We start from the raw sequence: 16,920 nt of genomic DNA on the forward strand, positions 1-16,920 counted from the left end.
ATGCAAGGTCCAGAGGATGATCCCTCTCAGTTTATATTCACACCTCTTCTTTGTACGTAGTATACACGTAAAATATCAAAATCCGATGTCTTGAAAGGTTGAAATACAGATTTCCAAAGGAAATTCCAAGTAGAATTCCCTTCCCTTTTTGTCAGAAGGATATCTCCACATGCTCATCTCAACAGAACAAGCAACAACAGGTTGAAACTAATGACAAAATACTTGATATCATGATGGTTACGTCTTTACGTGGGCATCTCCGTCAATTTCTCCGCTAGATTCCACGTGGCATATCTTTGTTTCTTTGTTGCGTCTTTTTCATTGTCAGTCCACAGTTTCTACCTTTCTATTTATGAAGAGGACTATCATCGTTACTGTTCAAATTTGTTGGGAGCTGCAGTTGCCCACCGTAGATCATTATCCTGGTAATCAATTAGAAATTGGAATTTTAATCCCTCGGTACACCGGGATAGAATATTTTCTGAGTTTCCGAGGGCCCTCATTGCATTTAGAGGTTAATTTCGACTATGGTCCACAGATACATCAAACATCAATCGTAGAGCGTCGATTATATGCCATCTGCTTTGCCGGATAATGCCTGGTAGTTTCTCTCCCGTCCAAGAAAATAACAATATCTTGTTGTTATGCTAAGCTTTCCTGATGTAATTCACGAAAGTCGTGATGCTTTGTTACCAAACACAGCGTAGACCATTCGCTTAAGCGGCAAGCTCCTTATTGCTGTCAAGCAAATTCTTTCAGAATGAGAACGGCAAATTCCCTATATATTGGGGAAGCCTGCGTTGTCGATTCCTAATGTCGTTCAGATGCAGGGACTTGATCCGGTCTCCGAAAACTCCTAAGTTGTTACTATTCTGTCTCGTTTGGGTTTGTGTATCTTTTCCATAGAATTCCAATTTATGTACCAAAAGAAAATCGGCAATTGAACTACATTCAAAGGAGTATATGGCTGGTCACTGACCTTAAATCGAAGCCAGTAATCCTTTCATTGAATGGCTACCTATCAAGAGCTATAGTTTGCAAATTTCCGATTGCAATTGTATATCATGGATGCAAACACCCCCCGGAATAATGCTCATAGTTTATATAATCTAGCCATTGAGATAAATCATACACTCACTCTAGCCATGTCATCCTGCAAGCTCTATCTTTTCTCCTGACTTCATCATAATACCGCCTCACTCTGACTTACATCAAGCCCCATCTCTTAATTGAGAGAGTGGTGCTGAGAGTGAGATGTTTCCAGGGTGATGTTCATCGAATGATGTCATCATTTTGGAAACGCGACCGAGATCGAATCTATCGAGACGCGAACAAATTAGCAGGTGTTAGATAAAAGGCTATTTTTGTACTGGGATAACCTTTTCCATCCTGCTTGATTCTTCACTGGCAATTCATTGACTCTGGCCATCTGATCATATTTCATATGCGTCATTTCCTCTCTGGTGCCATTCATGAGAAGATCACCAGCTCGGGGGCAGCGCGGCTTACGTGCCGTTACGATGTGTAAGGTGAGGTAGTGATTGCCGCTCTTAATCTCCTCAATCTCGACCGGCGACAAGCTTTCGCGAAGCTACATCTAGTTAGCCGAGAGGTTCAAAATGGTTATGAATAGAATACCTGAGGTATATCGTTCTCGAGCTCAATCTGGTATAGGATGAAGTCCTTTAGACGCTGACCGGTAGTCGTAGATCCTCCTACAGCCAGCCGATGAACAATCTCTTTGACATCCCAGAATCTGTGCACCGTTAGCTTCTTCTACGATGAGACAGAGTGCCTATTCATTAGCTTACCCCGCCCCTTCTAGCCAAGACTTTAGATTAACGGCAGGAATTCCATCACGTGGACGCAATATTGCTTTATGGCGTTCCATGACTCTCTCCATCCAACCGGGTACTGTATCTGAAAGTTCGCTATCGTAAGATGGTCGCTTAAGGCGATCGGCAATATTATCAGTCCAGTCAGTTTGGGGTGCGCTCTGGTGATATTCTTCACGATTCACACCAGTATGACCTGCTAACTTTGATCTCGGTCTAGGGTCAACTTCCAAAAATTCCACAACTCCACCAGGCTGTAGAATTCTTTTCGGTGTTAGTCGTAGTAGGTAGTAAATCTTAGGGACTCACTCACAAGCGAACATCATCCAAAAAGCTCTTGTAACTCTCAACTCTGTCGAAGACATCTCTCCCACGGATAAAAGAGTATAGATTATGTGGAATAGGATCTACGTGCGCCAATAGGCAATTGAGGTTTCGAACGTTGAAGGCAGGGGCGGTTTGGGTCTGTGAAGAATTTACACGGCTAAAATAATCGGACACGTCCATTTCGGGAGTCGGAACAATAAAATCCCTATGGATTAATTAGCACGTTGATTTCAAACGAAGACAGTCATCATACTCAAGCTGAACGTCTCTTTGCACACAAGACCAGTGGTCCGTTTCATCGATTCCCTCCACAGTCCAATCTGGTTGGTCTTCCTTAACTTTGAAACACCAGCTGCCATCACTACACCCAATCTATCTTATTTAGTACGATGCCAATGTACAGATGAGAAGACATACCTCCAAAACCCGAGGCGGTCCTTGGTAAACAGGAACAGATCGAGATTGCAGCTCTCCACTGACCGGCGTAGATTTCGTCGACGAGCTCGGGTTGTATTCCCAATATGAAAGTGGCTTTTCCTCAGTTGTTAAGTTGTCCTTTTCTGAGCTCAATGAGCTTTGACCCCTGATCTGTTCGATGTCGTTCATTCTCGCTCTGAACTATTGAATGTTAAGTCAGCATGAAGTTCCAAGCTTCCTATAGCAATGCGAAGTGCAAGTCTCACAACATTCAAGGATGATGGGAAGAACTAACATCATGGTGATATGCTTTTTTAATCAATCTCAATATTTCCGTAACTGACAAATCTTGGGTGTTTTTGGTTTGAAGATGGCTATGGGCATCAACCAGCTCACCGTATTCATTGTAAACCATGTAAGCTTTGCAGACATCGAACTCCTCACCCTCATGGAAATCATCACACAAGGAATTTTCCGGTTGCTTCTTGCGAGATGGCGATGATTTCATGCCCGAGGATTCCATTTTCTCACACGACTGTGTAGAAGTCGTGAAGGAAATAAGAGGAGAGCCTCCGCACGAGGAACGTTTCCGCTGGTGTAAAGGCGGGGCTCTAGAGATTCTTGTCAGCATGGTGTGTTCTGGATCAAGTACACCGTCCATCCGTAACCGTGTCTGCGTGAATCAACTATGATTTGATCTTGCCATCATAACTTCCAGTTGAACTTTCGGGCGGAGAACATACTTTGGAAGTTGTGGATCGGGTCCATGACCATCAAACCCTCCCAGGGCGGATATTTTCGGGGATGGAGATGAAGCTCTCAGCTCAATGATTGATACCACACTGTTAGATCTGCCGTGCTTCGGCGACAATTGTGCAATATCATCAATCTCCACTTGGAATAACTTTCCCGTGTGAGAGGTAAAGACCAAGGGCGTGAAATGTTGTTGCTCACATTCATGCTCCATGATTGCGAGATTTGATGAGTTGGTAGAGGAAGAAGAAAGAAGAAAGATTCAATGAGTGTGATTTATGAGAGAAACAAACCCATCCATTGAAAGAGGTGAGTTTGAAAGGGCCTGCCGATTAAGGTTTTCCGGTTTTGAAGAATGTGGTGATGAAAATGAAAAGAGAAGTCACGACTAGTGGCTAGATCGAAGTAGATCGGTAATATCTTATATTTCTCAACACACCATTTATTTTGGAGATCAATGGTAGACAAAAATCGTATTTGAATGTAGCATAAAAGCTTATGGCACCTAAGAAAATGATGAGACCAAAAGTGATATATTCTCTTGCTTTACATTCTCGTCCAAATGTATCTTGAAGAGTCAATGACGAGGTACTTCTCTGTCACGTGTGAACCTCACATCTTAGACGTGCATCGATTGAATCCATCAACCAATTGTTTGTAATGGTTGTATTGTATCTATGTCCCTTGTAGAATCTAGATCCGAGAGTTTAGATCCGATTACTAAAGTCTCTCATATTGCAACCCTTCGCATTCACAACCTCGACGAGAATCCCCCAACATGCTTCAAAAACTTCAATTCCATGGGCTTGGCAATCAGATCCTCATCCTTCAACTTCTTGCCAAAAGCTTTGAATTCTTCCGATGATCCATGGGCTGCGATTGCAGTCCTATCTTTATAGCTATAAAGTTATGCATCAGTTTCAGATCCACGTGTAGTAGATGACGTCAACAATATCAAACTCACCTCTCAAACATAATGATTTCTACAGCACCCGTCTTTTTGTTGACTTCTTTCTTAATCTCATACTTCAATGTCCCAGGCTCAGTTGCCTTGATATGTGTAGAGATTTCATCCAGGAGTTCTGCCACCTAGTGAGGTATAGGGGTTAGTTGTCTCCAGAGCATATGTTGGGGGAGATCGACGCTCACTCTATCTGCTTTTCCCTCCTTGGGAAAGATGATTGCTATCAGATCTATTTGTGAAATGATGAATTGGTAATTGAATTTGTATGATGTGGTGTATATCTCTTGCTGATAGTGAGGTTCATATCTCCGTCTGCTCGGTTGTAGACCCCTCTAATTCGGATGTGTTCAAGGATTATTCAACCTCGGCATTTTTGAAGCCAGCCAATCATAGTGGAGTAATGGATCTACACATCGAGCAGTGTCGATTAAGGACTGATTTCATTCGCCATATATGGAGGATTAATACATGATAACACTCGGCTTGGTTCTGAAAATAAGGCTTCTTTTGTTGAGACTTACGAATGCACCACCACAGAGCAAATCTTCGAAGGCGCATTCCGTGCCCTTGATATGATACCAAGATGTCTACAAAAATGATTTTGATGGTGGTGATGAAATTGCCAGCAAGGTGATGTACAGTGAATCATAATCTAGGTTGTTGTTGTTGATGTACTATGATGTTAAAATTGTTTTTATATTGAAGCTAGAACATGGTATCAAAAGCGGTAAGAGGAGGAGGGGGGGGATGATCTTGCTAGCGAGGCTCTTTCTGGTCCCGAAGAACCATGGCATTAACAAGATTGGGTGGGGGGGCGGGGGGGGGGGTTGTCATTATGCGCCCATTTTTTCATAGATGAGCCATGAGCCTTGAATATTGTGCCAAATTTCAGGTATACAAGATCGAGACCTAATGAGAAGTTAATAATTCGATTATAACTAGATCACTCAGCCAAGTTTCCACTTTTCAACTACGGGATTGCCATGATAAAATCCAAGCACATGATGTCATGCAATGAGAGATTCAGATATAGATAAATGTAGACTTAGATTGGTAGGTAGGTAAATAGCTAAGAATGTGTAATAAGTAGTACAATTGAAACGAGAGGCCTTCAACAGTCGCTACTCATTCACATACGCAAGTTGCATCCCCTTCAACCGCTCAGTTTCGCTCACTCTTGATGCTTCCAAAAACCATTTCTCCTATACCCAAAAAGAAGCCGCTTCGCCGAACCCGATTCAAGAGGAAGAAAAACATGGCGACGCCGGTAAATGCAGATGATTGTGGATTGCGAGGTGAAGAGATGTGGTTGATACAAAAGGAAAATATAGGTAGATGGTATGATGATAAAACTAATGAGTAGATCTTTCTCATATCTGGTAGAATTTCATGTAATAGCGTAATCGTCTCGTATCGTCAGGGCTCAAGGTCGTTGTATGTAATGTATCATCATGGTGTGCTTTAGCTTTTTTTCTCGTCGCCAAGTAGAATTGGTCTACATTGGGTTTGCTATTCCATCCTCTGATATCGGATAGACTTTGCGATAATAACGACGTCGAATGATTCGTGAAGTTAGATCACCAGCCCCATACGGTGGCTAAGAAGTGTGCCATGTTCACACGTTTACCTCGCATCTCGACCATCCATGGATGTTCTAACATTCGCCAAGGTGAGGCACGACGAGTGGGGTCTTTCTCGAGACTAATTTGAAGTTAGTATGACTTTCTTCACTCAAATGAACTAGGGCTGAACATACCAACACTCGATAAAGTATTTGAAGCTGTCACTCCATTTGATGCCGGCATCGGGCTCGTCCTTCAATTTTGGAATAGGTTGTCGAACGATGTATGTTAGAAGGTCGATCAATCCAGCACGAGGTTGCATTTCTGATCCATCTGCTGGGAATGGGAAGCGATGTTGGGCTACTTCCAAAAGTGTCACACCAGTTGACCAGACATCGGAAGTGATGGTGTATGATTGACCAGTAATACGTTCAGGCGCCATGTAGTAAGATGTACCAATGAAGGTATTTGCGTCACCCTTTGTACCGAACTCACCACTTACACCGAAATCGCATAATTTTACTTGACCATCGCGACACAGGAGAATATTGGAAGGTTTGATATCTCGGTGAATGATCTTCTTCCCATGTAGGTATGTCAAACCGTTTAGGACACCTTCGGCAACCTTTCCGAGGACCTTCTCACCAGTGCGACCACCAAGTTTCTTTACTTCACGATAGATTGAGTCGAGAGAACCGCCTTCGCAAAATTCCATAGCAATGGAAATGGTAGCCGTCGATGGTTCTACGAAAGCTCCGTAATAACGGCAGATGTGTTCGTTAGCACAACCCTTGTTGAAACCTAATTCACGGACGATTTGTTTTTTGACATCAGGATCGGGATTTGTGGTTATAATCTAAGAAAGTCAGTAAGCGGCGTAGAGGATATTGTGAGGCACAGCGAATTACCTTTAACGCGAAGACAGTCTTTCCACCCTTCAGCATACATCGAGTTACTGCACCTCCTGCTCCCTCTCCCAAGCTTCCGAGTTCCTCAATCCTCTTTTCCATACTTGCTATCCGCCATCCATCATCATCTAAATCTTCAACATCTAATGTTCTCCCTTTCTCTAAGCTGAGCTTGTCGAATGCTTCAAGTCCATTCATGCTACCATCGCGCTCCATGCCAACACCTCCCTCGCTCCTTTCCGAGTATAATGAGCCTACAGCTGATGACGGGTCGGGTGTACCTTGCGGCTTGCTCAAACCATATTGCGATGCTAATGAGAATGCAGAATACTGGGAACCTGCAGATGTTGGACCACTTCCTTTCCCATCCATCGGTCCAAAGCTACCTGATCTTGAATGTGCCGCACTACTTTCGCTTCCCCCACTTGCAGATTGTCCGGGTGCAACTGCACCCCTTCCAGATTGTTCATATGGTGTAGCATTACTTCCCATAGGAGTGGCTAGTTGTAATCGAGGTAGTGCCGGTCGCGCAGGCATCGAGCCAGGCATTTGAAGTGTGAGACCTTTTGTTGCAGGAGCATTGACGGGCTTAGCATTAGGAGAAGGTGGTATGGCCAGGCCCAGCCTTGGTGTCCTTGCGCCGCCATTTCGACTACCTGGAATCGGAGGGCGTAATAATGGAGCTGGAGAAGACATGTTGGGTAATGGGTTGAGGGGGAGATTGCTCGTGGTCTTCGAATCGGTGGTGTGATCTTCGTATTGTCTACTCATATTACACTCAGAATAGTCGAAAGGTTGCGGCGTAAAAAGAAAACGGATACGGCAGGATTCGAAGTCGTTGCCGTTGTCTTAAGTACCGAATCTCGGGTCACACCGTTGCCGGTGTTCTTTATGTTATTGTACTGATCTTGCATCGGCATGCAGTCCACCGCTGCAAGAGACCGTGGCTGCAAACGAGGAAATGCTTTTATATGGTTGAAATGGGTCCGAGGTCCGTCTTGTGACTGATCCCAATTCTTGAAAAGTTGGCTAGGTTGGATGTTGGATAAATTGAATGTATAACAGGTAGAGAAAGATTTGCTGCGTATAAGGATTTTTGTGACAACTCTCGTAAGGATGGCAAGGCAATTTGTTCCAACTTCCAGTTCCAGTTTCCAATGTTGGGTAAGTGCTCGTAATAATCTGCGGGTATTCAAACCGAGACTCGTTTCCGTTTCAAAGCTTATCGTCACGAAGTGTGGGTCGATAAAATAGTAAATTGAGGGTATGGTTCTTGGGAGGATTTGGCGGAAAGAGGGGAAAAGGATATTTAATAATCCTTTGTATAGTAATATTTGAAACAATCGGAGAGGATTCTTCTTTTAATCGGAAGATGTATAAAAGTCGGTATAATATATGAATAATAAGAATCAAATAACAAGTAGGTAGCTGTTGATAACAACAAGCACAAACAATAGTGGTGTGCTTTCTTCTTCTTTAACAATAACAACGGAATGAACTGCTGGTGGAAGAAGAGATGGTAATGGTGATAAAAGAATGTTTTAAAGGGAAGATTTGGTTCCCTTAAATCGAAATGGGACTGGATGGAAAAGCCCGCCGTGCCCGCGTACACGTTAAAAGCTGCAAGGGATTACAATATTGGGGTCGATGCGCGTACGACAAGAGTTTATATTTAATCCTTGTAAAAGAGAGTTGGATCTTCTTTGGAGGGAGAGGGGGGCCAGAGAGCAAGGAGGAAGCGAGCGAGTGAGACAGGGAGAGAAGGTTACATATATATATATATATATGGAGTAGATCAATAATAAAGTATTATCATGAGCATTGTCATAATTGGTAGCCGAAAAGGAACAAACAAACAAACAACGGACGAGAGCGATGAGGATTGAAAAAAGTATTGTGACCGGACTAGACCGATTGGATTTACCAAGGTAGGTCTGGGAATGGAATCGAATGTATGAGTACCTACAGACAGAATAGAGAGTAGAGAGGCTCAAGAGGTCGAGAGAGTGCAATGGAGATCCAAGAAACTACCGGGCATTCCTTCAACTAATTAACCAACCCAACCAACCAACTGCCTTGAATGTTTCTATTTAAAAAAGATCTCTTCTTTTCTTTTGCAAATGACTGTTACCAATCTATACTACTCAATGCCTGTTTACTTTTCACTCCTTACCTCGTCGCTTCATCAGTGCTACTGCACAATCTAACGAGTTAGGATAGAACGTAACATGAATTCTTTTTACAGCATCCCGGGGATTGGCTATCAATCAAAATAGGACGAGCTACGGATCTACTCCAATTCCAGGGACCTTTGAGTCTTGTCTCTTAACGGCTCAACGGCTATCCTATGTAAATTGGTTCAACCTTGTTCGCTTGGGTAGCATAGACATAGATGCAGCACGGCGCCAAACTAATTGTAGATTTCTATGGAGACCGCTGCATTTGGCTACTCTTCCCGAAAATCACAAAAAGGCAGGTCGGATATTTGATGGATGATGCTCGAAAAGCTGTCGTCGTCGCTGGCATCGTCGTCTACCTTCATCAATCAATTAGAGGTGTTTGCTTATCTTCGAGTGCATCGGTGTTTCATAGCGAATTGGACAATTAGGGTTCAGCCATATACATATTTCTCTTCGTAACAATCCCTCTTTCGTAGCTGAATTCTACTCGGTATACTCCGTGCAACCCAATCACTGGTATAAATCATGGGGGGGCGTAAGAATAAAGTGAAGTAATAAAGGCATGAATGAGGAGAGGTGAGATGATGGTGGTCAGAGAAATGCAGTCATACAGAGAGCGCCGATTTTCAGAAGCACTCTTATGTATCTATTTGCAGATTAGACTAAAATCAAGAGTATTTTCGGTACCGGACATATGCAATGAAGAAGCTCTGCAAGTCGCTTCGTATATTCATCAAAAGGAGTACTTCCCAATTCTACATTGCTATCTCGCTTCTCATTATTCAATGTGATCAGATAATGGATAATTGAATAGTTGTACACGTTGAATTATTGGGTTTTCGCAAGCCAAGTAATTCATTCAAACCAATTCATAGGCTGTCAATGTTCTCTTTACGGAGTAGTTGAATCGAATGTGGTAAGCCGCCCAAACTGCCGGTTCCTGGAATTCCCCTTCCCCATATCTTCTAGTCTGGCACGAGATACACCACTTCGTATATGAAAAGATCAGAGCTGGCTCAAGAGACGGGAGTCAAAATCAATCTAATTGTAACTAAAGAAAAGTTTCGCTTTCTTTGTTTCTCTGATCACTCACTAGATCACTTACTAGATCAATTCTTCAAGAATGAAAAGGATAACCGAGCTATTTTTATAGAGAATCTTGCATGAGTGATTTATTTCTATTTCCATTTCTATGCAGAATTGATGCTTGTACTTGTAGACAATTGGTAATTCGTAGTACAAGACTATGAACTCACCTGCCCATGCAAATATCAACCCAGGTAATCCTATTGGTTGAACCCCTTGTCCCAAATCAGAAACTATGTGAGAGGCGATGAACCCCGCCAAGCTTTTTAGCGCGCGCGAATTTGGCAGATGCCATAGTACAGTCAGCAAATGGTTGTGAGCGAGCCATCAAGTAAGGGAAAAAAAATAATTTCCTCTATTTTTTTTTTCAAAACACCAAAAACGACGTGGACCACCCAAGATGCCTTCCAAAAAATCGATACAAGGATCCAAGACTGCCGATCAAGTTTCAATTGAAGCGCCCGAATTATCCCCACGATCAAATCACAATTCCTCATCCGATGACGAACAAAATGAACAGGATGACATTTCGCAATCCAGTGCGGGTTCAGATTCAGATTCAGATTCAGATTCTTTAGACAATCATGCTTCACGGAAACGACGGAAGACATCCCAGGAGCCAATGCAAAAAGACCTTCCCTTGATTGCTATCACATCTGTTCCTTCGCGAGTGAAGGTTAAATCGCAAAAGAATTCTCTCGGTGCCAAAAATGTTAGCAATGGCTCAATATTGGCTCCTACAGATGCGCAAACCACTTTTGCTGCCTTGGATGTGAAGCCATGGTTGGTGGGATCGCTGGGATCTATGGCTATCAAGCGGCCTACAGGAATCCAAAAGGGCTGCATACCAGAAATATTAAAGGGAAGAGACTGTATAGGAGGTAGTCGCACAGGTTCTGGAAAAACAGTGGCATTTGCTGTTCCAATCCTACAAAAATGGGCTGAAGATCCTTTCGGGATCTTTGCTTTAGTGCTTACTCCCACGAGGTAAGAACTTGCCGTGTTGAATATGGTATCATCTGGCTGACATCACTTTCTTAGAGAATTGGCATTACAAATTTACGAGCAATTCAAAGCGATCTCATCTCCCCAATCTCTCAAGGCTGTCCTGATAACGGGAGGCTCGGACATGCGACCCCAGGCAACGGCCCTTGCTCAACGACCACATATTGTTATCGCAACCCCTGGTAGATTGGCAGATCATATTCGAACCTCGGGCGAAGACACGATTGGCGCTTTACGTAGGGTGCGCATGGTGGTTCTTGATGAAGCGGATCGATTACTTGCATCCGGTAGCGCAGGAAGTATGCTACCAGATGTTGAAGAATGTCTATCTATCCTTCCACCTCCCGCCAAACGACAAACTTTGTTGTTCACGGCTACAGTCACTCCAGAAGTGCGAGCTTTGAAGGATATGCCTCGCACACCAGGGAAGCTTCCGGTTTTTGTTTGCGAAGTGGATACACAGGCTTTGGCGATTCCACCTTCCCTCAATCAAATGCATCTGCAGGTACCGGTAACACATCGGGAACACTATCTGCATATGTTCCTACTTACTGAAAAAAATCTACCGAAATCTATCGTTATCTTTTGCAATCGAACCGCTACTGCCGATTACCTTACCCACTTGTTGCGACTTCTAGATCATCGAGTTACAGCACTCCATTCTAAACTTCCACAAAGACAAAGAATTGATAATTTGGGTCGATTCCGTGCCTCTGCGGCCAGAATTCTAGTCGCAACTGATGTAGCTGCTCGTGGTCTTGATATTCCCGAGGTGGGTCTAGTAATCAATTACGATATCCCTAGAGATCCAGATGACTATATTCACCGAGTTGGACGTACAGCCAGAGCTGGAAGGAAAGGAGAAGCTGTTTCATTTGTAGGCCAGAGGGATGTACAGTTGATACAGGCCATTGAGAGCAGAGTAGGAAGACAGATGGAAGCTTGGGCCGAGGATGGCGTAAATCTGGAAACGAGAGTCATCAGAGAATCGCTCAAGTTGGTAGGAGAGAAGAAACGTGAAGCTATGTTAGAAATTGAGGAAGGAAGGGAAGTTGGTGGAAAGCGGAAGAGGGGCATGAAAAAGCTGAATTGAATTAAAAGAGAGCAATGATACCCAAATATGAATTTTTTTACACACACGAAAAAACAATATTTTACGGCCCGCCAGAAAAGCACTTTGCGGAAGGTTTTGCGGAAGGTTTTTTTTACATTGGAAATGTTGTTTCCTATGCTAGGTTTTGTGCGTCATTACATCTATTCTTGCTATCCATCCTATTCTTATTGTTCATCCTTGTTTTATTGCTTATCCTACTCTTAGTGTTCAATGACTATTAAAGGTTACATTGCAGCCACCATTCCGCTCGGATGCCAGCTGCAGCCATGCAACTAACTGTATGCAGTAGGAACGATCCTGGCGATGTTGCACATTAATGCGGGGAGAGTTCAGCTGAAAAATTGTTTAGCTCATCGCTGGTCTTTCTTGAACAGATCTTGTTTCGTTTCTTCTCATCTCATTAATCTTGTCTCTCAAGAATTTATCTCAAAATGTCCTCCTCGACTATTTCGCAGAAAAAATTGGTTGATACTTTATCTGTTGCTGAGAAACTGGATGTTGTGCTAGTATACACGAGTATCTGTATGCAACCCCTTCATTTTCTCGAATGCTTTCTTTCTGATGTATCAACACATTACAAACTTGGACTAACCAGAGGAGCCCGAAATAGTAGGAAACGCATTCTTCGGTCTCCTGACTGGTATATGGCGTACGAGAAATGCGAAGAGGGGAAGTTATAAGAGATATGTCCTTCTTACAGTTGTGAGGACTATGTGTAGGAGAATGAGTCCTAGGCAAATTCTGTGAGTTGTCTTTGAAACTGGCTGAGAAGACTGCGGACTTGCTTGAGGTGTTCACCGGAATACCTCGTATTTAGTTCTTCAATGGTCTTTATTCAATTCGCCATCGAGTTGTCATAATGAATAGTGAGGGTAGAAGCTTGGCATCACATGCTAATGAATAATAAGATATGTCAATCCAAACACCGATCATGCATACGAAACCGTCTGCAAGCAGCGGGGTATAGAGCCCTTGAGCGAGACTTTGGAAGATGGAACGCAGGCGCACTGGATAGGCAAAAAAGGAGCGAAGAAAATGATTCTTAATTTCCATGGTTCGTCCAAAGTTCTTCTCAATGTGTCACATACAAGATCTGAATCGTTCGTGTCAATTAGGAGGTGGGTTTGCACTTCCTGCAAACCCCGAAGCCGTCGAATATATGTTTAGGCTTATCGATGGTGCGGAGAAAGAGGGAAAGAGTTTGGCGGTATTGTTCCTATCTTACGGTATGTTATCTTACCTTATATCTACATGTAATCCGAGCATTGGTATCTGAATACTGATAAATGCATATAGATCTTTCCCCAAGTGTGGTCTATCCTCGGCAATTGGAACAAGCTGCCGCATTGCTGAATCATGTCGTTCAAACTTTGAAGTAAGTCTACCTTTTAATTTTGTGAACTGGATGTCCAGTAGTCCGGATTGTATCCCAACAATCAAAAACTTAGGAACAAATATTCAAACCCTTTGAAGCATTGAAATAGTTTTGGTTATCAAATTGATTTGAAATAATAAATCTATATATCGATGATAATATCTTCAGAATCTAAAAGCTAGAATCTTAAATGAATTGCAGTCCAGACTATTGGAAAAGCTTAATTCTCATTTTCACAAGCTCCCAAAACTAACTGTCACATCTGCATTCTTTCAGCTATGCTCCATCCTCCATAATCCTAGCCGGCGACTCCGCAGGTGCAAATCTTGTCCTTGCTCTGCTGTCTCACATCATGCATGGCCATCCAAATGAAAGCATTCCTCGAGTTCACCTTTCAGAACCACTGGATGGTGCTGTGCTCTTAGCACCTTGGGTTACATTTGACACCGGATCTAAATCATACGAGAGGAATGAATATAAAGATCTAATCCATCCCTACGCTATCAAAGTTGTAAGTTTCCGTTCTCCACTTGCACTTCCTTCGTATCTCTTCAACCTTATCTCAATCTCACTGTCCAGTCAATTCGGGTACTACCCTGCTAACCTAGACTCATTAACTAAAAGTGGTCAAGCGATTATCAGGCGTCTGCTCCATCAGATAACTACATTGAACCACTCTACGCTTCCTCATCATGGTGGTCACGTCTTCCCACCGCCGTATCATCAATTATGATCGTAGCTGGTGAAGACGAAGTCTTTGTCGACGATGTGAAAACCTTCGCGGACAACTTGCAAAAAGTAGGAGCGGAAAGTGATGTGAAAATTGAGTTGTTCGTAGTAGAGAATGAGTATCATGACCAACCTAATTTTGGGTTTGGAGAGGATTCTCTTGTAAAGAAGGGTAGTCAAGGGTGGGAGATTGGAAATTGGGTTTGGAGGAGATGTTAGATGTTGAGATAGCAGGGGTTAATCGATTGTAGGCACGGGTATGGAAGTGAGGAATGGTCTGGGTCTTCTCCTGGCATCATAATTATAACAATGATTGTCTGGTTGACGTTTGCTTCTATTGTCAAGCCGAGATCAGTGTCCGCTTTTTATATTAAGGGTCAACTTTTCGTACTTCGAGATATTCGTTACACAACACTCACATAGCCCAACTTCCAATATTTCTTATTTTGTGTGCATGTTATTTATATTACTTGTGATGCGCTTGTTTGCTATAAGTTTACAAAGACGTCATTCGAATTGACACATGCTGCATCCTATGTTTGAATGTAATACCTTGAGCCGACGGGCGGGAGAATTGACCTTGCAGAAATCTTCAGTAAGATTACAATCAAGACAATAGGCGCAATGAATCTCCTAGTATCACATTCATATCCCCTCACCTTTGCTATCGATACATATACCCCGATACCCAGCATTATCTTAAACCAATATGTATTCGTTTAGCGGAGTCAGCAAGGAGATTGCTTCTGAGGGCCCCGGAGGTCGTCGAATTGACTGGCTTGAATGCGCTAAACAGGGTATTGGCCACAGAGCTCACGCGCGTGAGAAGCTGGGATGGTAGGGATTGGCCCCCCTATCATTTTGCTGTTTTTTTGGGTGGTGGTGATCTTGGGTTTTGAGAGTTTGTTTCTTTTTTTCTTCTTTTTTTTTGAGGGGCACGGGCTGAGGTTGGGGATTGAGCGACGATGAGGTGGTGGACCCACTTGTTTTATGAGAGGAAATGAGGGGGGATTTTTGAGAGTGAATGCTGGGCGGTGAAGGACGTGGGGAGGATAAATTGGTAGAAGTTGATGACTTCCGTATTTAAGATTGACACAACATAGATCGGTGCATGCAAGCAGTTTTGTGGAAATATCACTGTAAAATGGAGGATGAGAGATAAATATGGATGCGCAAACTCAATTGATACACTCTAGACTAAACTTAAGAAGACCAACCCTCTTACATCTTCCTTGCCATGATGTAATAATGCATCTCATCATCAGAAGCAATGCCTGCACTTGGGCGTGGGGTAAATAAATCACTCTTCGTGAAAGTTATCTCAAAACCAGCGGCCTCAATCACGCTTTCCCAACCCTTCTTTGTGAATGCTGTCATGGAACAACATATTGATCCCATGAACATCATTTCAACATCCGTGGCGCACAATCCATCAGCATCATACATCGAAGGAGTTGTTTTGAAGTCTTCGGCGCAGATGGTGCCGATACACCAGAGTCCGTCTGGTTTTAACCAACTGGATATCTTTGAGGCCATTGACGTCATCTCTTCGCGAGACAGGAAGAAGAGGGAAAATATGGTAAAGATGACATCAAAGTCAGGAGGATTGTTGGTCTTCTCGAATCGAGGGGTATAATTCAACATGTCCGCTTGCGTGAATGAGCCTGTGGGAACGCATTTCATGGATCGATCGATCATGGCGCCGGATAGGTCGACACCATGAAGATAATGACCATGGGCTGCCATCGTGTATGAGACAGGCTTGCCAGTTCCACAGCCAATATCGAGAACTTTTGCCTTGGTGGGTAGTTCGCGAAGGGTTCTCTCAATGAATTCTAGGAGACCGATGTCATGGGAAAAAGCACCCTCGTAGGTTCTAGCAAGATGATCGTAGTACTCGACAGAAGGATAATCTCCCTTTGCTGGCGCCTGTGGACATGGGCTAGGAGGAGCAGCCTTGGCCTCGTCAACAACAGTTGAAAGGAAGTCGGGCTCGTCGGTGATAGCCGAAGGAGACATCTGGGTGATAATGTTTTCTGATTGTTTCTAGGTGTTGGGTGCTGGGTGTTGGGTGTTGGTAGCAACTTAGGATGTTGAAGGATGAGCACTTGGGCCTGCTTTTATGTGCATTTGTTCTTGATTAATTGTAATGTAAGCCGTAGAGTCATCGAACGGTATTTAAGAAGGTCGAGACCTCGTGCCTTCCTTGTGCGTACGGTATAATAACAAGGCTTCGCAACTTCCTCGTACCGCACCCTCTGTAACTTGATTGTACCTCTTTCAAAAGGGATATCGGGAACTTCAAAATTCCCAAACTAGAGTGGTAAGATTAAACGGGTAGAACAGCAGTAAAAACAATGTTTTTCACTTCAAGCTGCCGTACGATGACGAACGAAGAGTCCATCAAGTATTGAGACACAGATATAGAACGTGGTGTCCAAGCTCTCTCATGCATTTCGGGTGGTCCCATAGGAGAAACAACTTATCTGTCCTGTAGATGTTTAGCATAAATGTCAAAAATGGGACATCAATATACGACCGACTGAGTTGGACGATGCCCCTGAGATTCACCCTTTTAGCTAGTTAGTGAATTGGTTACGATTGAACCCAAGAGCTCCCAGAACAACGAAGTGCAAGAGGTCACATGGTAACTCTTCCACATACA

The 16,920-nt window shown here is 43.3% G+C and overlaps 6 protein-coding genes across 6 annotated transcripts; 2 read left to right on the forward strand and 4 right to left on the reverse strand.

Annotated features, from left to right (window-relative positions):
* Window positions 1-1,211: 1,211 nt before the first annotated feature.
* On the reverse strand, window positions 1,212-3,546 carry EAE97_000722 (uncharacterized protein; the record flags this gene model as incomplete). The annotated part of the gene is made up of 9 exons (XM_038871232.1): window positions 1,212-1,317; window positions 1,380-1,591; window positions 1,639-1,756; window positions 1,812-2,099; window positions 2,149-2,367; window positions 2,416-2,534; window positions 2,580-2,780; window positions 2,875-3,190; window positions 3,323-3,546. The coding sequence occupies 9 exons, from the start codon at window positions 3,544-3,546 to the stop codon at window positions 1,212-1,214; spliced, it is 1,803 nt and encodes a 600-aa protein (XP_038738593.1).
* Window positions 3,547-4,083: 537 nt separating this feature from the next.
* On the reverse strand, window positions 4,084-4,854 carry EAE97_000723 (uncharacterized protein; the record flags this gene model as incomplete). The annotated part of the gene is made up of 4 exons (XM_038871233.1): window positions 4,084-4,231; window positions 4,297-4,421; window positions 4,482-4,525; window positions 4,818-4,854. 4 exons carry the CDS (start codon window positions 4,852-4,854, stop codon window positions 4,084-4,086), a joined length of 354 nt encoding a protein of 117 aa, XP_038738594.1.
* A 398-nt stretch (window positions 4,855-5,252) lies between these two features.
* Window positions 5,253-8,517, reverse strand: EAE97_000724 (uncharacterized protein). Its single transcript, XM_038871234.1, has 3 exons — window positions 6,767-8,517; window positions 6,053-6,714; window positions 5,253-5,997 (listed from the first exon to the last, which is right to left on the reverse strand). Exons 1-3 carry the CDS (start codon window positions 7,535-7,537, stop codon window positions 5,874-5,876), a joined length of 1,557 nt encoding a protein of 518 aa, XP_038738595.1. The 5' UTR covers window positions 7,538-8,517; the 3' UTR covers window positions 5,253-5,873.
* A 1,915-nt stretch (window positions 8,518-10,432) lies between these two features.
* EAE97_000725 (uncharacterized protein) lies at window positions 10,433-12,130 on the forward strand (the record flags this gene model as incomplete). Its single annotated transcript, XM_038871235.1, has 2 exons — window positions 10,433-11,019; window positions 11,074-12,130. The coding sequence occupies 2 exons, from the start codon at window positions 10,433-10,435 to the stop codon at window positions 12,128-12,130; spliced, it is 1,644 nt and encodes a 547-aa protein (XP_038738596.1).
* Window positions 12,131-12,582: 452 nt separating this feature from the next.
* Window positions 12,583-14,474, forward strand: EAE97_000726 (uncharacterized protein; the record flags this gene model as incomplete). The annotated part of the gene is made up of 7 exons (XM_038871236.1): window positions 12,583-12,673; window positions 12,762-12,894; window positions 13,060-13,205; window positions 13,267-13,377; window positions 13,448-13,459; window positions 13,829-14,037; window positions 14,151-14,474. 7 exons carry the CDS (start codon window positions 12,583-12,585, stop codon window positions 14,472-14,474), a joined length of 1,026 nt encoding a protein of 341 aa, XP_038738597.1.
* Window positions 14,475-15,476: 1,002 nt separating this feature from the next.
* Window positions 15,477-16,274, reverse strand: EAE97_000727 (uncharacterized protein; the record flags this gene model as incomplete). Its single annotated transcript, XM_038871237.1, has 1 exon — window positions 15,477-16,274. One exon carries the CDS (start codon window positions 16,272-16,274, stop codon window positions 15,477-15,479), a length of 798 nt encoding a protein of 265 aa, XP_038738598.1.
* Window positions 16,275-16,920: the final 646 nt, after the last annotated feature.

The sequence above is a fragment of the Botrytis byssoidea genome (assembly GCF_014898295.1).
Source record: "Botrytis byssoidea strain MUCL 94 chromosome Unknown BBYS_001, whole genome shotgun sequence".
In the NCBI taxonomy this organism is placed as follows: Eukaryota; Fungi; Ascomycota; class Leotiomycetes; order Helotiales; family Sclerotiniaceae; genus Botrytis; species Botrytis byssoidea.

Bases quoted from the DNA above. Each gene is read 5' to 3' on its own strand.
- EAE97_000724 (XM_038871234.1), bottom strand. From the start codon at position 7,537: ATGAGTAGACAATACGAAGATCACACCACCGATTCGAAGACCACGAGC. The intron at 6,715-6,766 runs GTAATTCGCTGT...TGACTTTCTTAG, and splicing joins AGACTGTCTTCGCGTTAAAG to ATTATAACCACAAATCCCGA. The intron at 5,998-6,052 runs GTATGTTCAGCC...ACTTCAAATTAG, and splicing joins AAATACTTTATCGAGTGTTG to TCTCGAGAAAGACCCCACTC.